The 21663-nt window shown below is 33.4% G+C and overlaps 1 protein-coding gene across 1 annotated transcript in view; it reads left to right on the top strand.

Annotated features, from left to right (window-relative positions):
• Nucleotides 1-21663, top strand: part of LOC136032560 (CD109 antigen-like) — a 211190-nt gene that overhangs the window by 117266 nt on the left and 72261 nt on the right. The window contains exons 7-10 of the mRNA XM_065712830.1: nucleotides 3635-3808; nucleotides 7442-7660; nucleotides 10096-10327; nucleotides 18704-18918. Coding sequence (XP_065568902.1) covers nucleotides 3635-3808; nucleotides 7442-7660; nucleotides 10096-10327; nucleotides 18704-18918 — 840 coding nt within the window. The remainder of the gene's footprint in view (nucleotides 1-3634; nucleotides 3809-7441; nucleotides 7661-10095; nucleotides 10328-18703; nucleotides 18919-21663) is intronic.

Here is a 21663-nt window from a genome sequence, read left to right on the forward strand (position 1 = left end):
AAGTTTTAATGTCGCTCCTTACTTTCAGTTAAAAAAACTAGTTTTTTATTTAATTTCTAAACGTTTATGAATTAATGCATGTTTGATTTTGGCTCTGCGCACATAAATTATTAAAATGAAATTTGCATACTAATTCTCTTTTTGGCTAAATGGCTTTCTCTTAATTTTGATCAGACGATTTTGAGAAATAAGGAGTGGGGTAGGAGGCCTAGTTGCCCTCCAATTTTTCGGCTACTTAAAAAGGCAACTAGAACTCTTAATTTTTAACGAACGTTTTTATTAGTAAAAAATATACGTAACTTAAGAATTAAGTTACGTAAAAAACTTTTATATTCTTATATTTTTATTATCTATATGAGGGGGGTTGTCCCCTCGTTAATACCTCGCTCTTTATACTGAATCTTAAGTTTTGTCCCAATTCTTTAAGAATGACCCCTGAATCAGAGAGGCCGTAGAATAAGTAGTTGAAATTACTAAAAATACTTTAGCATAAAGAGCGATGTATTTATCTCCCCCTAAATACCTCGCTCTTTTTGCTGAAGTATTTTTAGAACCCCTCATATGCTTAATAATCTTTGTTCGTTTTAAGTTTTAATGCTACCCCTTACTTTCAATTGAAAAAACTTTTTCATGTTTATTTTTTCATTGTTTTTTTTTTTATAGTAATGCTAGAAAACCCTGTGCCCTTTTCATTGAGTTTCTCTTCCACCATGACATATTCCTCCAAGGAAAGATACTCCCAAATAGCCTCCTCCCCTCAACCCAAAACCAAAAGAATCCCCCTGAATACGCCTGTACACTTTCCAATAACCATTACTGTATGTAAACACTGGTCAAAGTTTGTAACTTGCAGCCCTTTCCCCAGGGATTGTGGGGGAGTAAGTCATTCCCAAAGACATGGTTATTATGGTTTTCGACTATGCGGAACAAAATGGCTATCTCAAAATTTTGATCCGTTGACTTTGGGAAAAATGAGCGTGGGAGGGGGCCTAGGTGCCCTCCAATTTTTTTGGTCACTTAAAAAGGGCACTTGAACTTTTCATTCCACTAGAATGAGCCCTCTTGCGACATTCTAGGACCACTTGGTCGATACGATGACCCCTGGGAAAAAGAAAAAAAAACAAATAAACACGGACCCGTGATCTGTCTAAAAATACGAAATTCCACAGTTTTGTAGATTGGAGCTTGAAATTTTTGCTATAGGGCTCTCTTATACGCTGAATGCAATGGTGTGATTTTCGTTAAGATCCTATGACTTTTAGGGGTGTTTCCCCCTATTTTCCAAAATAAGGTAAATTTTCCAGGCTCGTAACTTTTGATGACAAAGATTAAATTTGATGAACTTGTGTATTTAAAATCAGCATGAAAATCCGATTCTTTTGATGTATCTTTTAACGTAAAAATTCCGATTTTTAGAGTTTCGTTTACTATTGAGCCGGGTCGCTCCTTACTACAGTTCGTTACCACGAACTGTTTGACAAACTACGATGCAGGTACATTTTATGAGAAAATCCGATTTATAGCCACAAAGACAAAACTCAATTTAGTTTGCTACCCATAGTTATAGAAAATAGTTCCTGAACATGGATTTTGAAATGAAGATTTGGGATTTGCCAAAGACTGAAAAAGAGGCAATTATATTTTTCCAGGATAAGGGGTTGTTGCCCACAACAAAACAGTGCGTCAATGGACACAACCTGACTTTATACTCTTACGAGAAGGAACATTTAGGTTAGGTTAGGTTTACTTAATTAAAATGTACCTGCATCGTAGTTTGTTTCACGACCTAACTTCACTTGTTGAGTGTGTCCTGAATAATACACAAGTACCAAAAAAGCTAAACTAGCCTCTTGCCTTTCATTTAAAGAAGACTAATACATAGAGCTGGCGTGTACGGAAGAATTCATAGTAAATGTCAAACAAATTTTGACATATACCTGAGTCCCTCTGCTCTCTGCGTATCTTCCTAACATTGACAATATTTGAAGTAGGACAAGTCTCGATAATGGATTTCTAATCTATTATCGTAATTGAAGTACTATCGGATAATCTGCAACAAAATTTAAAAAATCGCCATTTCCGTAGATATTACTTTTTCAATTGGTTGTTAAAAGCAAATTTCAGGGCTTCATGGCTGCAAAGGGTTGGGCATTTGCAGACCTGAATTCTGTGTATTAAGTTTTGCACAATTAAAGCTATTTTTAGAGGACTGAAATATTTTTATTCTAGAAGCCTTGGCACTTTAAGAGTCGTAACGAGTGCGGATATCTAAAATTACGATTGTAATAAAAAAGAGGTAGTGGTAACGAACTTTAACCATGGAGTGACTCGGCCCAATAGTAACCGAAACTCTAAAACAATTTATAAATCAAAAGAATTGGCTTTTTACGCTGATTCAAAATATATAAATTCACTAACTTTAATATAATCCATCAAAAGTCAGAGAAAATTTGCCTGATTTTTGAAAAAGGAGGTAACTTTCCCAAAAGATCACAGTGATCTTTATGGTAATCAAATCATCAGATTCAGTATGTCAGAGGACCCTACTGTAGAGATGTCAAGCTCCTATCTACAAAAATGGGAAATTTTTTTTCTATAAGAAGAAAGATCGCGGATGCGTGTTTATGTGTTTTTATTTCTTCTTCTTTCATTTTTTCCAGGGTGATCGTATCAAGCCAATGGTTCTAGAAGATTAGGAAAGCGTTTATTCGAATGCACATCAAAGTTTCTAGTGCACTTTTTATGTGACCGAAAAGATTAGAGGAAAACTACCCCCCCCCCTCCGCTCCATTTTTCCGTAAAGACATCTGATCGAAATTTCGAGATAGCCATTTGGTTCAGCAGAGTTGAAAAGTCCAATAACTATGTCTTTTGGGATGAGTTCCCCCGTAAACCTGGAGAATAGGCTGTAGCTACGCAATTTGCCCATTGATCACATATAGTATTTGTTATTTTGAAATATATGGAATTTTCGGTAGGGCGGGGGGGATATTTTTCTCGGGGAGAATTTTTCATGGGGAGAATATTTTCTGGGTGAAACTTTAACGAAGGGAGGGAAAAGGATTTGGTGGGATGATTTGAAAAACGATTGGAATTTTTTTTTTACAGAAAGTAAGGAGCAACATGTCTCTTAAAGAATTGTGACAAAAACTCATACTTTAGCGTAAAGAGCAAGGGTTGAGGAAGGGGTAGCCCCCCTCGTATAAAAATAATTTCCCTTTATTTTAAGTTTCAACTTTGCTCCTTAATTTCAGTTGAGAAAAGGTGTTTCGTTTTTAATTTAATTGTTATACCGGTTCTGACAAACCTCTGTAGATCGCCTAGTAGTTAGAGAAGTGAAAAGATATTTTTAAATGTTCTGAAGTAACGTGACTCTCTTCTGAGCAAAATATTCAATATTTGGTGAGGTTCCCTATCCAGCGGCATATACTGCCCCTATCTTTGCTTTGTTTGATTTTTATTTTTCTTTCAAATATAGGCCAAGACTGACTAATGATTTTTCGCTTTTATTAGTTTTTTTTTTTTTTTTGATTGAATACATCTGCTGATTGGTTATATTTTTATAAATTCAATCAAACATTTACTTATTAATATTGTTTACTAATTTATTATTTAATTCACTTTTTATTTTTAGTATTTTGTATATGCTCCTGCTTTTTTACCAGAAGATGAGGAGTCATTTGAAGTAAGCATGAGCATGTTGTTTCACACCAACTGGGTTCAATTCGGTAATATTTCTGTGACAACCCTGGTTCAACCGGCTGACTCGACCGATTACTTGGAAGTCTTCTCGGAGAATTTTAACTGGGTAATAAAACATAACTGGTTTTTAACTAATTTAACTGGGTAATAGAACTGGGTACCAATTCTAATTTTGTGAACTAACCTTATATCACGTCTCGAGTAACCAGCCTTGTTACTTCCACGTTGTTTCGACTCAATTTTCTATCTTGCACTGTTTTCTAAAATTGTTGGGAAAAGTCTGATGCATCAACAGCTAATTCTGCTTTTGAACCCGGACTTTTATTTGTGTTTTTAAATTGTGTTTTTGAACCAGGCTTCTTGATTTGCCATATTTTTAGCAAACAACCCCCAACAAGCCAAACTTCATGGGCCAAATAATCGTATTGTTCTTTTAAAAGTATATTTCTTTCTAGCATGAATAGATGACTGAGTATGAACGATAGACCCAAAAGGCTATTTTGGTAAGAATAATAGTATCTTTGAACAAGGTCATTTCTTTTTTTTCTTTTTTTTTGCTGGTCCTTGCCTTTTTAAATCCTATTTCACAATCTTGCACCTCTTGTAGCCCAGACTACAAGCTCTAACCCCAGAACCCTATTTTTGCTTTGCCAAAAATTTATTCCTTTTCCTGCCCCTCCCCCCTCCTCGAGTGCACCTGGGCCTCAAAAGTGCATGTACCCTAAGTTGGGAACCCAACATTATACTGTCTATAGAGTATATACTGTTCATAGATGAATTTCTTCTACTCATCGTATGTAGACCTGTGTTTATAAGTAAAGGAGTAATTTGGGAAGGTGGGATATACCTTACACTTTCTGATGAAAGGCTTATAAGAAGAATTTGAATAATTTCACAAGCAAGCAAACCGAGATGTTGAATTTTAACTTTATATATTTTTCTTTAAAACTAAAAAGGTGGGCTTTATCTGTTTTTTTTTCTTTGTCCCCTTTCAAAAATTTTTCTTGTTCCTGTCCCCCCCCCCCTTTCGAGTGTACCCGGGCCTCAAGAGTACATGTACCTTAAGTTGGGAACCCAACATTATACTGTCCATAGAGAGGAATTTTATCTACCCATCATATGTAGACCTGTGTTTGTAAGTAAAGGAGTAATTTGGGAAGGTGGGATATACCTCACACTTTCTGATCAAAGGCTTATAAGAAGAATTTGAATAATTTCACAAGCAAGCAAACTGAGACATTAAATTTGGACTTTATATCTTGTCATTTAAAACTAAAAAGGTGGGCTTTGTCTGGTTTTTTTCTTTGTCCCCTTTCAACCTTCCTCCGTCGTTTTATTAATATCGATTACCTTTAAGATATATTCAAGTCCCAGCCAGCCCCATCGCTTGTGGGCTCAGTATTGAGTTGAACCAAGCCCAATTGTGTCATTTTCGAAGTGTTGATGCACCACCATGGTTAAAAACCAAAACTCGGTCATTCAAAGGCTGTTATGTTACACGATTTATTTCTATAGGAGACGAAAAATAAAAAAAACATTTTAAGCTTTTGACAGTTAACTGTCAGTTATCTTTAAAAATGGCATTTTTTTTAGCCCTCTAAACATGACCAGTAAATTTTTATGTCAAAAACTTGAAATTCAAACTGTTCTTGAAGCAACAAAAAGACGTATGACAAACAAGAAAAAAAAGAGGAATAACATTAAATGGCCGAGAAAAACGAGGGCAATGTCGACCAGTAAAGAGGAAAGAAGTGAAAACTAAGAAAGCATATATTTTGGCAAGGACAAAAGCAGACGACCAAACCTTCTTCATTGCTTCAAAATAAAAAAAAAGCAAAACTTACTTTTTAAGTAAACTCGAATAAAACCGAAGAAATATGTATATCCAGTATGATCTTGGAATGTATTTAAAGCAATAAAGGGATATATAATACAATTAAAACAAATAGAAGGCCTTCGAGCATCTTAAAAACCGAAAGAGATGCTGGAAAAAGGATTGAATTAGTCGATTCAATTTACTTGGTTATGATGTTAGTGGAGTATAGTTACAGGGGTGTAAATCACAATTTCACAGAAAAGTTGATATTGTGGGTCTTGCATTAGCGCAACCCACTTTTCAGACCATTGTTAACCTTTTTAACATTGTTAACCATTGTTAACGGACCATTGTTCAGTCCAATCGAAGTTTTAAGACGAGCTGTCAGAAAATTGAATATAGACTCTGTGCACAAAGGAAAAAAAATGATAAACCTAACTTCCTAAGGAATAAAGGGAAATTTTGGCAAGTTGAAGCTGCCCACTTTGCTGGTAGATTGCCTGGAAATGTGAGGCTTGATCAACCCGACAGTGGCCCTGTCCAAGAGACCAATTATTCTTACAGAGTCCTGGAGGAATTTCTTTGTTCTTACAAAATAATAATGGAACTGTAGAATATGACCTAAAATTTCTCAAAAATATTATATGTCGATAAATCGTGTGAGCTACACCAAATGAAACGTGATTTTCATCCCAACAAGAATATAATATTTGAACTTGTGCCTTTATGAGTGTGAGGAAAAAATTCTGACTATTGGATAAATCAGATAACATTTTGTTCTATTTCAAAATATAGGGTAAGAATTATGTTACTTCCGATAACACTTATAACTCTCTACTAAAGGCTTTACACTGCTTATTCCTTGTAACTGCTTATTTATATTTCTGTTAGTTTTCTGTGAAGGGTCAGAAGTTGACAAACCAATTTCTTTTAACAAAGCTCATGGCAGACTGATTTGTAACTGGTACTCGAGCAAACGGTCATTGTCATAAGACCGATGAACAGGGAGTGCTGCTGACAGTCAAATAAGTGTTAGGAATAGTCAAGGAAGACGTTTCGTTTTCAGAGTGACGTTTCGTCGACCACAGAGGGAAATAGTCATAGGATGTGAGTTTAATAGTAGTCCAGAGTCATATAAGTCATCTGTTCAATAACCTAAGAAAGTCAGATTGAGAGTATTCAAGGTTCAAGATTCTTTATTATAATAGCAATAAACTATATAATTTTATGCATTATTTTGTTAGCGGGGAGCAGAGCTCTTATACCAATGAAAACAAATTCAAGAGTCAGAGCAATCATCCACAGAGTCGAGTACTCCGGGAAAGTAAGTGTGACAAGAATTGATGGACGGATGGCTAGCTTTTATAATCAACGATCCGGGTTAAGGACGGAGCTTATAATTAGTAAGCCACGCTACTCTTAAGCGGTGTTTTCTGAAAACTGCGACATTCCAATAAAATTTGGAGATATTTTTGCCTTGCTTTTGCAAACGATGTGCCATGCCAATAGAATTTTGGCAATAAACCTCTCATACATAATACTATTTTTTTCTACTGTATTTTAGTTTCCTTATTTCTATTTTTCTTTCTATTTTGTTTCTGTTTCTTTTTATATTTTACTTTCCTGTTGAAACGTATTCCCAGATATGAAATACAAATATTCAGATTAGTTCTATTTTTTTGACGTTGTTTCCATTTAAAGTATTCCCCCTTTTATGTTCTGTTTTGTCGTTTTTAAATTTGGACAAAATGTAGTTTAAGCAATAATTTGGTACTTATTTCTGTAAATGAGTCTAAAAAATTGTACGTCTACTGCAGAATATGCCCTTGAAGGGCGTACTCAGAGAGTATACCCTTGTTTATAACTTCTTCGCTTTCTGAGAGTATTTGTTTAAACTGAATTTGTTTTTGTTTGACATTCTAGGAAGGTGCATTTAACTACGAGATGAAAATGGAAAGAATAAGAGAAACTTTACAAGGACGAATGGTGGGCTCAACGATTCGTATTGAAGCCATTTTATATGACGCCTTCCGTGGAGAGTCGAGACACGCCTTTTCTAAAACCAAAATTATAGCAGCAGCTCCAAGAATAGAAATACTTGGCGTAGGAGTCGTAAAACCCGGTTTGCCTCTTTCTGGGTTTGTAAGTAAGATTTTAAAAAAGGCGAAAAAAAAGATTATCCAGTAAATTTTGCACTGATTTTATTTATTTTGAGTTATGTGAACCTAAAATTTCAATCATATATATATATATATATAAAAGAGCATATATACGTTTCAATTAAGTGCTAAATCAATAGTTGTAGCACATTCAAACACATTAAATAAATTAGATTTAAAAAAAGCAGATAAAATCTACTCCACACTTATGCTACGCAAAAAGAAGAAAAAGAAGAAAGAAAAGCAAAGCAATGAAAAATATTTCGCATGAAACCAAAAATATTCTAATACTTGAATACACATACATATATTTTACAACTGGCTCTTTCGCTTTATTAATAGTATATGCATAGGAAAATACTGAACGGGAGATTCAATTAAAATGAATGCATGTCTTACAATGAATGGGTTACTAGTGGAATTTATCATTCTTGGATACAATTTTGGCTATCTTGGGGCTCTGACACAAGTAAAGAAGACTTTCTGAACAACCAGAATCCCTTTTAGTTGATGATCTGTTACTACTAGCATATTAGGTGTAAATATATTTTTGAATATCTATAAATACTTTTAATACTTTATATCTTTTAAATACTTTGATAAATCTTTTTAATGAAACATGAAAGGGACTTAAATCAGTGAATGGACTGTTTTATGGTTATTCTAAATATATTTTCAATAAACTGTAAAACAGATTTTAGAATGAAACCTATTTTAGTGTGCTAATGAAGACTGCAAACTTATCAACTTGACGTGATATCAAAAAGGGCTTAGTTTTTACTTTAGTTGCCATTTTCTTTAAATTGAATTTATTGTTACTGCCACTAGATAATATGATAATATTATATAATATATAAATATGTATAATATGGAAAATGTAAATAAAATGTACAATGTAAATAAAAATATATATTATGTAAAGTATATATAAAATGTAAATATGTATGTATGTAGAAAAATATATAATAATATAGCGTGCAAGTTTTTTTTCTATTTAAATGATTCACTTAAATTATTTACTGACTCTTTTTTCAATTGTATCTTTATTTCCTTTAAATGTAGCTAATTTTCTTTTCTTCATCTCTGTGTCAAGAATGTTTTATCACAAAATAAGTATCTGATATTAACATATCTAGTAGATAGGGGGAAGGGGATATAGCCATGATCAGATTTTTGAGACATTACTAAAAAGAAATTTAAGAATGAAGACATTTAAGAGGAAACAAGGTTATTTCAGAGTTAATACGTTCTGCAAACATTGTGACGCAATTTATAGCAAATGTGTCATTTTAAATTACCATCTAATAACTTTATGGCTAGTTGTAGTTATTAGCTAGTGTACAGTTATTTTAAATAGCCCACGTTCCAATCAGTTTTTAGTCAATAAGAGCTTGAAATACCATTTTTTCTAAAAATATGGATAGTAATCCTTGAGATTTGCACTTTGTCCCGGAGGCGAGTCTTGATTTAAGATTCACGTCTGGAATTTTGCCGGGTTTGCATGAGATATGAAAGTAGTATTTTGAAACGAGATGAGAAGCATGAGACGAGAAAGATGTGTAGTTTTCCAAAGTTCAGACACTTAAAATTTTGACGAAATGGCTTAAGGATTTCTTTGTTATTTGCTACTTGGATACCTTTTAATATATCGTACAAGATATTTTTAAAATAAATAATAAAACATTGAAACCTTATGGCCTTTGCTGTAGGCGACATTATACCTTTACCTCTAATAGAGAGGAGGCCTTCAAGATCTTCAAAACAATCATATGGGATACCTTGAAAAAATCTAAATTGAATTTAGTAATAAAGGTGATTTTAAAAAAAAGATTGTGTGGTCAATTATATTGTAGACTTTTGTATAAAGATATTGGAGTTAGCCAAAGAAAAGGATAAGGAGAAAACTTTGGATAAACCTCAATAGCATAGTTTCTAATATACATTGTATTAGTATAATTTCTATCTTCAACATTTTTTAACACACAAACTAGTGTTTTATTAACAATAAGTGGCAAGTAAATCAACAACTAATCCCGACTACATATAGTCGTGCCCTATCCCACAAAAATCGATTTTCAAAATGATCTAATCGGTGGATTGATCTAATAAGAGTATCGACGCTTTCTATGCCCAAATATACCCATTTGTCTCAAAGTTCTTCCTATCATAGTCTGAAATGCGGTCACGTCGCTTACAGATGCATTTATAAAACCAATACTGGTTGTACTGGGAAGTTATCTAGTACTATATGTAACTATTTAACCTCTATGATTTCCCTTCAAAACTCGGATTTTTTTCCATGTTTTTGATTTTCCCACAAAAACAACAATTGATTCTCAATAAAATGAAGGCATCTGCAATTGTGCAGCCTTATATTTTTTATTCTGGTTGAACAGAATTTAATAAAAGTGATTGCAGGTTGTCATATCTAACTCGGACTCAAGCAAAATCGATTTTGATAGGCTATCCAGTGGCTCGCTATCAATTAAAATGAAAGTTGGCTCATCATCTCAAGGCTCGTTTGTCATTGAGGAGTTCAGGGTTCCAAAAAAGAGTGACCACGGTTTTCAAACAGATAATGAGGAGGAATTATTTATTTCTGAATTAAAATCAAAGGAATTCTGGGACACAGGTGTATTTCGTTTCACATGTAAGTAAAGCCCTTTTCCATATTGTTGTTATTGTTGTTATTGTTATTGTTGTTGTTGTTATATATTGTCCATATATTGTTGTTATTGTTCCATATGTTGTTAGGAATTAAATGGACATTTTATTGAAATTTTATCACCAGGAAGTGGTAAAATTCTAGTCAATTGACTTCTTTCTATCTCAGAAAGGGTTTAGGTTAGGAAAATGAAACTTTCAGGGATGAATCTAAAGACTAAAGTATGTCCCGGGAAGGTATTTTAAAGCAACTACCTCCACTCCTTCTCCCTCTAGAGGGCCTTGACCTTTGATGACCTTTAAAAATATGTGTGTTATAAAAGTGAAACTTTGCAAAATAGATCTTCTGCTTAATTGAAGTACAACAAAATTGTCTTTAGCTTCATAACTTTGCTTAATTTCATTTTATAAGGTTTTAAAGATATGCAAATACATTTCCTAAATTTGGAAAAAAAAAAACATTGATATGGCTCAAAACTTTACTCAAATAACAGGAATTGCATTTTCAGAACTAAAGTCAGAGAAAAAGGTAAAATATTGTTTTGTCAAAATTTCAATAGGTATAGACCTGTCATGTAGGCAAATTTCAGGGCCCTCTAGAGGGAGAAGGAGTAGAGGTGGGTACTTGAAAATACCTTCCCGGGACATACTTTAGCCTGTAGCCCCATCCCTGAAAGTTTCATTTTCCTAACCTAAACCCTTTCCGAGATAGCAAGAAGTCAATTAATTAGAATTTTATCAATTTTATGATTTACAATCGAAAAGACGTTTTGCTGTATTTTAGTAAGTTTTTCTTTTTTAAACTTAGACTTATTACTTAGATAGTGACTGAAAATTTTCTATTTTTGTCCGAATGCCGAGTTGATTTCTAGTTTCTACTTAGACTTTTGTTTGTAAATTTGTAATGGTGAAATTAGAAATATAATTTATAACAATTTATGCTAATAAAATATTGTGAAATTAAACTAGTGAATAGAAATAACCTCAATATGCATTTGGCCTAACCTTTATATACATCCAACAGATCATTTTTAGCTGATTGTTTAAATGTGTTTATTCTGAAGAAAAAGATAGCATTAGCTATCTAGGCTGCAGCACGCACGAAGCCGAAAAATTATGGTAATTTATTGAGTTAAACCTTGATTAAAGGTTTAATTCAAGTTAAATATAAGCATATTTTCATTTTATTTATAAAAGTATGTTTATTCAGTATAATTAAAGTTGGTTGTGACATTTAATTGAGATCTGGAGCGTTTTCAAACTTCTCTTGCACCTTTCATGAAATGACAAATAGTTAAAAAGAACTTTAGCCAAGTTTTCACATAAATTATTATAGCAAACATGTTCCAAAGATATGAAGCTGGCTATGTTCCATGTAAATAAAAATTTTATTAACTCAGCAATCCTTCGAACGCTATTTAGTGTAAACTTATATATTTAAACTATTAATCCTATTATATATTTAAAGTATTAAAATTATATATTTAAACATAGAAGTGGTTAAACTGGGGGATGGAAAGGTTCAATCCTACTAAAATATGGTATTTCAAACAAATTTAGGAATTTGGACGTGTTTCAAGATATGGTTTTGGCTACTTTCCGTGTAAATTAAAATTTATCAAATCGGCAATCGCTCAAAAACTATTTAGGTAAAGACAATGATATGTTTTTACTGTTGAACAAAATCGGAAGAGGTCAGATCAACGGTGGTAAAACTGTATCTCCCCCATAAAAAAAACGTCATTTGCATAATGTATAGCATTTAAGTCTTGTTTTACTCGAACCTAGAGTTTTGAAGGGGTTTATAAGCATTTTGTAAAATCATCTGTACCACGTAGCTTCTGGCTTTTGCCCAATATTGATTCACTTAGATAAAGGTTTACCGAAGCCCTTTTTCAATTTTAATTTTAGCCATTGTTTCAAAGAAGAAGCCATAACTGTCACACGCAATATCAAACATCTGAAGCTAAATGGACTATTTTGCCTTTTTCATGAACTTCATTACTTTCTTGAAGTTACGACGAATGTGCGTTGCTATCAGCATAGCTGTACTTCTATATTTTTAGATTTCTTATAGTTCAATAAAAAACTTTATTAATTAATTCAATATTAGCATCATATGCTTCTTTTCAAAGCCACCTTCGATTTCTTATCAAAATATCAATTTGGGGAGGAATAACTACAGCGCTCTCTATTTTGAACAGTGTCTGTTTCACGGGTGTGTCGATTTTTAAAAAGACAAGTCAGTTTTGTTTGTGTAATAACAAAAATTAATATAGGTACAAAATGGTTTTTATCAATGTTTAAGCGGTTAAAATATCCATCTTTTTCTGACTATTTGGAGAAAAAATGATACAAGGATGTTATTCAAAATTAGAATGAGTTAAAGATGTGTTTCATAATAAAGGCAACATTAAGAAGTGATTGGGAATAAAAGTGACATAGAGCTGTGTCGAAAAATAAATTGATATAAGGAAGCTGTGGCGTCGTTGAGGGGGGCAAGGTGAGGCAGATACCCCCAAAAATTTGGAAAAAAACTGCAATTTAGAAAGTAGCTTTAAAACTGTTGCTCGTTTGAAGTGTCTTTTTTGCTCTTTATTTTGAACGGATAATTCTTTTTCAATTAATCAATGCTTATTTTTAACATAAGGAAAATGAGGAAAACCCGGTACATTACGCTTCATAATATGTTCCACATTAATATTTTTCCACATATACTGCCTTTGAAACCTTGTCATCTAGTAAAAATGTGAGCCTAGCTAATGGCAAAATCAAAAAATGTTTTATGGTTCCTTTTTCCACATTTTCCACTTTTTCCCTGATATTTAAGGCGCTTTTATTTTCTAATATCTATTAGTCCAAGATTAGATTCTTTAGTTTCAAAACTCTCAAAACTGAAAATGAATACACCCTCTACATCTGAAAATAGGGCAGAAATAGAATCATTGATTAACATGAAGGTAGATATATAGTGAATACAATTTTCTTAGTGAAAAGGAAATTATTGAAAAAGAAAACAAGACTTAGTGCTTTTTCTATGATATTTGCACGATAACTAGATAGGCCAAATCAGTTGTTGTTTGGTCATGGAATTTGGTAGAGGGGGTATCCGCTCCAGGACTCATTTAATTATCTTAATAATTACTTCCATTCTTTAATTGAAATTGTGATTTCTTTATTTGTCATGGAAATGCCTAATAAGTGCTGATAACGCCCTATTCCTTGCGTTTTGGTTTCATATACTAGCGCATAAATGTTGAACTGTCTCTATGTACAATAGCATGCTGATTTCTCGCTATTTTCGCTTTTCTAAATATTTCTTTTAAACAACTCCAAAAGAAGAAAAGACATAGATGTGCTAAGAATTATGACTAAAATTATTCGCAAAAAGTAAAGTAAAGAATAAAGTTTCTGCCGCAAAAGTCAAAAGAGACCTGTTAAAATGTTAGATGCAGTAATTTTCATTTCTTTTCTTTTTTCCCTATCTATTTCTCTAAAATCAGTATATCAGATTACTTTCCCTCGCTTCATTAGTGATGAATGACTTTATAAACAGTTTAGTCGTTAAATGAATTCTGTAATATTTAACTAATAAGGTTTAATGAAATTATTATTCTCACTTGTTTTACTTTCTTTCCCCTTTTCCTCTATTTGTTACCTTTTCATTTAATTGTTTGTCTCTAATTGTTCGCAGAATTATTTGCATTTCACACAACGCCAGCCCTATTTGTGGCACATTTATCTCTGCATCAGCTTGTTATACATAATGTCTTCTGAGGATAGAATAAAGTGAATTTAAAAAAAATACGTATATTTTTCTCACAGTTTAGGAATTTTGTGTGCATGTATGTGGCGGTATCAACCCATTCGCTTTTTATATTGTTACTTCTTTTATCATGCAGCACTAGAAGACCGTGCTTCGCTTGTGAAGGGAATTATAGACATAAAACAATATTTAGTGTGACTCCCTCTGGAAATGTGTACCCCCATACCCTGATTTACAGAAGGAAAACTTTGGTGTAAATTTTATAGAACTTGTTTTTTTAAGGACACAAAGGGGAAGGTAATTGTCAAACTCTAGGAGTCGATTTTCCCATTCAATTGGCATCCCTGGCAAGTTTTGATCATTTGAGGTTTCTGCCGCAATGATACCAAGAATTGTTAAGATTTTCTGTATGATCTTTGTCAAATAATGCCCAGCGGATAAGCTAATAATTTAAACTTTATTTTTCGACTACTTTAAAATTTAAAATACGGTTGCTACTTAAATGTGGGGAATATGTCACAATATAATGTTTCACAATCTAAGGTAATAGTTTGACTTATCCTGTTTCTTTACTTAGACAGCGCTATTACGCCTCCTATGATTTTTGTTTCGGCTTTGACCCGCTGATATCAATGCTTTTTATTAGTATAAATCGGCCAGCCCAAAGACAAATCAATTTAAAAACAAATAATACATAATTTTTCAACAAATCACGTATGTTATAAATTTAGTACAACAAATTAAGCCTTATAGAGTCAAAATCCATTCATAATTATGAGCAAATGAATTGCACGATACCCAAGGCTATTAGAATAGAAGTTGGTTCAATTACGAGATTGAACGTCCTGTGCTGGGCGTGAGGGCTGGAGGAAGAGAAGGGGGACATGCACAGCAACATTAGTGGTGAATATGGCTGAAAAAAAAGCCGAATGTATATGACATTCAGTTTCGCCCACCCGGACACTATACTACCGTCGTCTGCAGCAGCTCATTGCTGACAATTTGGTAACTGACGAGCACTTATATTTTGGTAGCACTTTGGTAGCACTTATATTTATGATTTTTCAATGTGTGTTTATTGTTTGTAATGGATTGCAAAATGTTCTTAAATTCACCTAAAGCGTGTTTGTTAAATAGTTACTTTTCTTTATCAACACTTGGGAAGCACCTACTTCAATAGCACCCTCTCTTACCCCCCTCCCCCTTCCTCCCAATAAAAATACTGTAGCTACGTTTCTTTAAGGAATTAATTGATATAAAAGCAATAGAAATAAACTTTCAAACAGTTCGTGGTAACGAACTGTAGTAAGGAGCGACCCGTCTCAATAGTAACGAAACTCTAAAAAACGGAATTTTGATGCTAAAAAATATACCAAAAGAATCGGATTTTTATGCTGATTTTAAATATATAAGTTTCATCAAATTTAGTCTTTGTCATCAAAAGTTACGAGCCTGAGAAAATTTGCCTTATTTTGGAAAATAGGGGGAAACATCCCCTAAAAGTCATAGGCTCTTAACGAAAATCACACCATCGCATTCAGCGTATCAGAGAACCTTATAGAAAAAATTTCAAGGTCCAATCTATAAAAATGTGGGATTTCATATTTTTTGCCAGAAGACAAATCACGGGTGCGTGTTTATTTGGTTTTTTTCCCAGGGGTCATCGTATCGACCAAGTGGTCCTAGAGTGTTGCAAGAGGGCTCATTCTAACGGAAATGAAAAGTCCTAGTGCCCTTTTTAAGTGACCCAAAAAATTGGAGGGCACCTAGGCCCCCTCCCACGCTCATTTTTTTCCCAAAGTCAACGGATCAAAATTTTGAGATATCCATTCTGTTCCGCATAGTCGAAAAACATAATAACTATGTCTTTGGGGATGACTTACCCCCCCTCCCTCCACAGTCCCTGGGGGAGGGGCTGCAAATTATAAACTTTGACCAATGCTTACATACAGTAATAGTTATTGGGAAGTGTTCCGACGTTTTCAGGGGGATTTTTTTGGTTTGGGTGTGGGGTTCAGGGGAGGGGGCTATATGGGAGGATCTTTCCTTGGAGGAATATTTCATGGGGGAAGAGAAATTCAATGAAAAGGGTGCAGGGTTTTCTGGCATTACTATAAAAAAAACAATGAAAAAATAAACATGAAAAAGTTTTTTCAATTGAAAGTAAGGAGTAGCATTAAAACTTAAAACGAACAGAGATTATTAAGCATATGAGGGTTCTAAAAATACTTTAGCATAAAGAGTGAGGTATTTAGGAGGAGATAAATACTTCGCTCTTTATACTAAATTATTTTTAGTAATTTCAACTATTTATTCTACGGCCTTTCTGATTCAGGGGTCATTCTTAAAGAATTGGGACAAAACTTAAGATTAAGTGTGAAGAGCGAGGTATTAACGAGGGGACAAACCCCCTCATATATATAATCAAAAATATAAGAATATAAAAATTTGTTACGTAAGTTAATTCTTAAGTTACGTATATTTTTTACTAATAAAAACGTTCGTTAAAAATTTAAAGTTCTAGTTACCTTTTTAAGTAACCGAAAAATTGGAGGGCAACTAGGCCTCCTTCCCCACCCCTTATTTCTCAAAATCGTCTGATCAAAACTAAGAGAAAGCCATTTAGCCAAAAAAAACTAATATGCAAATTTCATTTTAATAATTTATGTACGGAGAGCCAAAATCAGACATGTATTAATTCAAAAATGTTCGGAAATTAAATAAAAAAACAAGTTTTTTGAAATGAAAGTAAGGAGCGACATTAAAACTTAAAACGAACAGAAATTACTCCTTATATGAAAGGGGCTTTTCCTCCTCGACACCCCGCTCCTTGCGCTAAAGTTTGATTCTTTCTCGCAAATCTACTTTTTAAAACAATAAAAAACTTTAGCGTAAAGAGCGGGGCGTCGAGGAGGAAAAGCCCCTTTCATATACGGAGTAATTTCTGTTCGTTTTAAGTTTTAATGTCGCTCCTTACTTTCATTTCAAAAAACTTGTTTTTTTTATTTAATCATAATAAAAGTGACACATGTGAAAGAGGTACGAGTCCTTGTTCTGTCTGCTCGCTTTGCGCCAGCAATATATTTGTGGAACCTGTTATCTTAAGTGGAGTTGATTGATAGCATGCAGCAACAGGGAGACACGACATTTACTGATTATTTCTGTGCTTCACGTATTGGAGAAGTCAGTTCTTAGACGTTTTAGCGGTTATTATCACAAAAATTAAATTATGAAGCTCTCAATATGATTTTTCTATTGAAAGAGCAACTTGCATATATCCTACAAGGGAACAAGTTGAAGCCCACAAAATGCTGTTCTGAAGAAACTTGAGCCTGAAGACACCAAAGACATCGGAATACAGGCATAAGAGTGGCTAGTTGAAGCTTGGGAAAGCGTTGCCAATACTAAAATAACTGAAATTTGGCATAGATGAAACTGGGTGCTTGCCACAGTTGCTTAAAACATTTGAAGGTGCAAAAGCTTTGCTAAGACTGAACATTAATGTTGAGAAGGGAAGACCAGATCCCCTAGGCCTTTTTAGAGTTCCGCTGGATAGTTTATGGTGGTAAAGCTATATCAGCTGTGTTCACCCTAAGGGCATTCCCAGATATGGCAGCACCTGAGTACTGCTTGTGAAATAGAATCGAAAGACTAAAAAGTCGAAAAGACCTGTTAAAATGTTAGATCTAGTAATTTTCTTTTCTTTTCTTTTTTCCCTATCTTTTTTTTCTAATATCAGTATATTAGATTACTTTCCATCGCTTCATTACGGATGAATGATTTTATAAACAGGTTAGTCGTTAAATTAATAGTTTAATGCTTAATTAATAAGGTTTAATGAAGTTATTATTCTGACTTGTTTTTACTGTCTTTCCCCTTTTTCTCTAATTGTTGCATTTTCATCTAATTATTTGTCCCTAATTGTTACTTTACATTTTTCTTTTGAACTGGTTTCTGAATCCTCGTCCTGTAAATTTTTCTACCCACCATTTCTCTGCTCTTTTTTATTTTTGATCTTATTAAAACGATTGAAATGTTTTGTCTATCGGGTTTGTTTCTCTCCAGGAGCTCAAAATAACTAAAATTTGGGTAGGATTTTAGGGTCAGTCATTGCCTTAGTATATTGCAGAGTCATCGTTCGACTGGGTATGATCCTACAGAGGTGGATTTGAATTTATCAAGATGTATTTTGCAAAATTTTTCATTATATTAATTTGTATAAGTTGGTGGTGTTGGTATTTTTGTTCTGGTTCACTGGATTAATCTTTTGTGCTCTTCACATCGCTGATGTTTCTTTCTGTTATCCGCTCTAGATTGATTATTTGCTCTGGTGCTTATTGAAGGTATTCATTCACAGTTTTTTTTTAGATTCTTTCTTCCATATCTAATTACAATCTGGCTTTCAAAAACTGTATAACAATATCATTTATCTTCCGTTTAAAATTTAATAGAAATCAAACTTTTTCTGTATAAACTATTTGTTTATCAAAATAACTAATTTCTTAAACTACTGAACTGTTATTATATAAAAAATATTTTATTTCTTCTTCCTATGCTAGATCATGTAATAAATTCAAGACTAATTCTTGTTTTCAGTTTTTCCACCTCCCGGAACATTTACGGCAGAAATAGTTGCTTCGTTTGTCGAAGAAGACGACGTTCGGCACTTTAAAAATTTAGCACTACTAGTTGAAAATAATCCGGAAGAAATCTACGTATCCGTAGAGACAAGTACTGTATCAGCGGTTGTGGGATCTTACGCTGTTTTTCACTTTCATTCTACTGTCCCAGTAGATCGATTTACCTACTTGGTGCGTATTAGTCAATGAGTTTATTTTAAGCAATGAATTGAGTCTGATTTTTTTTAAGTATTATCGGTTGCTTTGATGTTCTCATTGAAGTAACTCTAATAGCTTCTTTTCCCTACGTGGATCAGTAGCGACAATTGTATTTATTGTTTTTGGTGGTGGTTTTATTTGTTTTTAGTTTAACGTTTTTTCTTTTTTTTGTGCTGAGGACGCTCAGTTTAGATTCAGGCAAAATATCCGCCTTATTGTAGTCTTTCATCTCTTTTCTATCTACTGGCCGCAGTCTCGTTTGAGGTTTTTTTTTGTGGAGTTTTATCTCTCTTTGTTGTTTGAAGTATTAAAACAAAACATAGTGCCTTTTGTAACCCTATACCTCACAAGAGGGCACATGAATAAAAAAGAAACACCACGACAAATACTATATGCTCAAGTAACAAAAAAAAAATAACGATGGTAAAGAAAAAGAAAAAAAAATAATAGAAGAAAAGAGAGAAAGAATATCCAATACCTTTTAACAATTATTACATAAATTAAAAACACTGATTAAAAAACTCCTAAGTAAGAAGGGAATCTTTCACATGCGCCTACTGTCAAGGTGGAATTTCGGAGCATCTAATGACAGAATTTTCTCTTTTTTTAACAAATGGGGTAGCAAATGGGTTTTAATCTGAATTCACTTTCAGCGTTGCCAGAATGAGAAGAGCATCTCTAAATAAAATTGTTGATTTCGTAAACCAATTAGGCCTGTAATAACAAAAACAAAATTGAACAAATAAAGTCGAGAATATTTTTTTTTCAAGGCTAACAAATATGCTCGACGAAAGAACGAATATTTTGGGAGGACAGAAATAACTTGGAAATCCTGTCTAGTATAAACTGAGACAAAGGTGATATTATAATGGCATACTCATATTTTGGTTTTCTCAAACGAGAAGCTAATGATTTATTTATCCCTATGATAAATCTTGTGTCACAAAATGACACATGCCCATAACCCCTCAGATTCAAAAAAGCTAATGCAGAGAAGCACTGTAAAATTAGACCGCAATTAGCGCTTATTTACTTGGAAAAGGAAAGAATTCTAAGCAATTCAGTCACTTGTTTAGTGTTGACAAATAGTATTGGTTTTGCTATTCGTAGATATTGGTTTTTTAGCCTAAGAATTTTTAGTTAAGTCAATTTTGGACTTAAATATTTGTTATTTTTGTTGGATCTCCATGTTGCTTGGTTTTGTGGTTTGTTGTTTGGTTTTACTTCTTTCAAATTTAGTTTTGATATGATTATTTTTTTTGGCTTTCCGTGTTGTTTGTTTTTATCATATACTTTATCTGAGTTGTTTTTTTCTACATTTTCGCTCAGATAACGTGAGTGTGTTTTGTTCTAACTATCTATTATATTGCTAAAGAAGGGAGGTCGTCGTCCTCCTGAAATATTTGTTTTGTTTGTGTAGTATTTTTAATGCTCTTAAAAACTTTACTCTCGATATTCATTCCTTTAATTTTGTTTTAGCTACATAACATTTTTAACATGAAATTTTGGGTCTGTGAAGTCTTGGAAAAAGAAGGAAAAACATCAGGAGGGAAACATACAAATAGAAAAAATACTGACGAAAGATTCCAAATAGATTATAAAACTAAAAATCGACTAAATAAAATACGATCGAAAGAGTCCGTACTCCTAGCGGTCTAGACAGGAACTAAAACAATTCCAAATGTAAACAAAATTGCGTTTTTCGGAGATAAGAATGGTGAATGAAGCCACACAAGAATTGGGAATATTGTGGAGTTTCTTGCACAAATAGGGAGAGTTGGTTGCTCTTTATGCGTAAACGTAAATGACCTTGCAAAAAAGAAGACTTCTGGCAGAAAATGTCCAGCTGGTAGTAGATGCCGGTTGGAGGCTTCTCATAAATTCAATGGTAAGCTGCAGGAGACAGTGGTGTAAAGAGAGTCCGGCAGCTAGCAAAATCTATGGTAAAGACAGAGGGAGGGGGGCCAAATTTACCATCGACTCTTTTGAAGAATGAGTAAATCGTATTCAATGGTGTTAAGAAACCCATTTTGGACTGCTTTAAGTTCTGTTCAGTGGTATCAATTAGGGGAGAGACAGACGGGTAGAATTGCCCCCCTAGAGTTTTTGGCTCTCTACATATTTTGAAAAATATTATTATTTTATTTTTTTTATTTCAACCGAAAAAGGCCTTCTTTGGTATTTTCCAAAACCGTACCCAAGAGTTTGACTCTTTGCTACAATTCTAGTTTTTAAAACAATTAAAAACTTTAGCGTAAAGAGCGAGGGATTGCGGAGGGGAAAACCCATTTCATATACGGGGTAATTTCTGTTCGTTTTAAGTTTTAATGTCGCTCTTTACTTTCAGTTAATTCAGTTATTGAATCAACAAAGAGTCGCTTGGTGTGTGTCCAAAATATTTGTTAAATATCCTTATTTCAGACTTTCACTGATAAATGTCGACATTCACCAGATTTCGGTCTTTCACTGTAACACATATATGTATAACGAAAAAATGTCTGATACTCAATTGTTCATATTCTCGTTAAAACTTCTAAGGTGCATGCATTGGAGCGAACACATCTACCATCTATTCAAACACACCTACCATCTATACACATCGACCATCTATATGTACAAATCTGCACATCTACTTGCAGATAATTATTGTCTACTTTAAAGGCATTACAGTTCTCGAAGACGTTAACTGCAGTTCAGTGAACGACGCCCTAACTCATC

The sequence above is a fragment of the Artemia franciscana genome, chromosome 11 (assembly GCF_032884065.1).
Source record: "Artemia franciscana chromosome 11, ASM3288406v1, whole genome shotgun sequence".
Lineage (NCBI taxonomy): Eukaryota > Metazoa > Arthropoda > Branchiopoda > Anostraca > Artemiidae > Artemia > Artemia franciscana.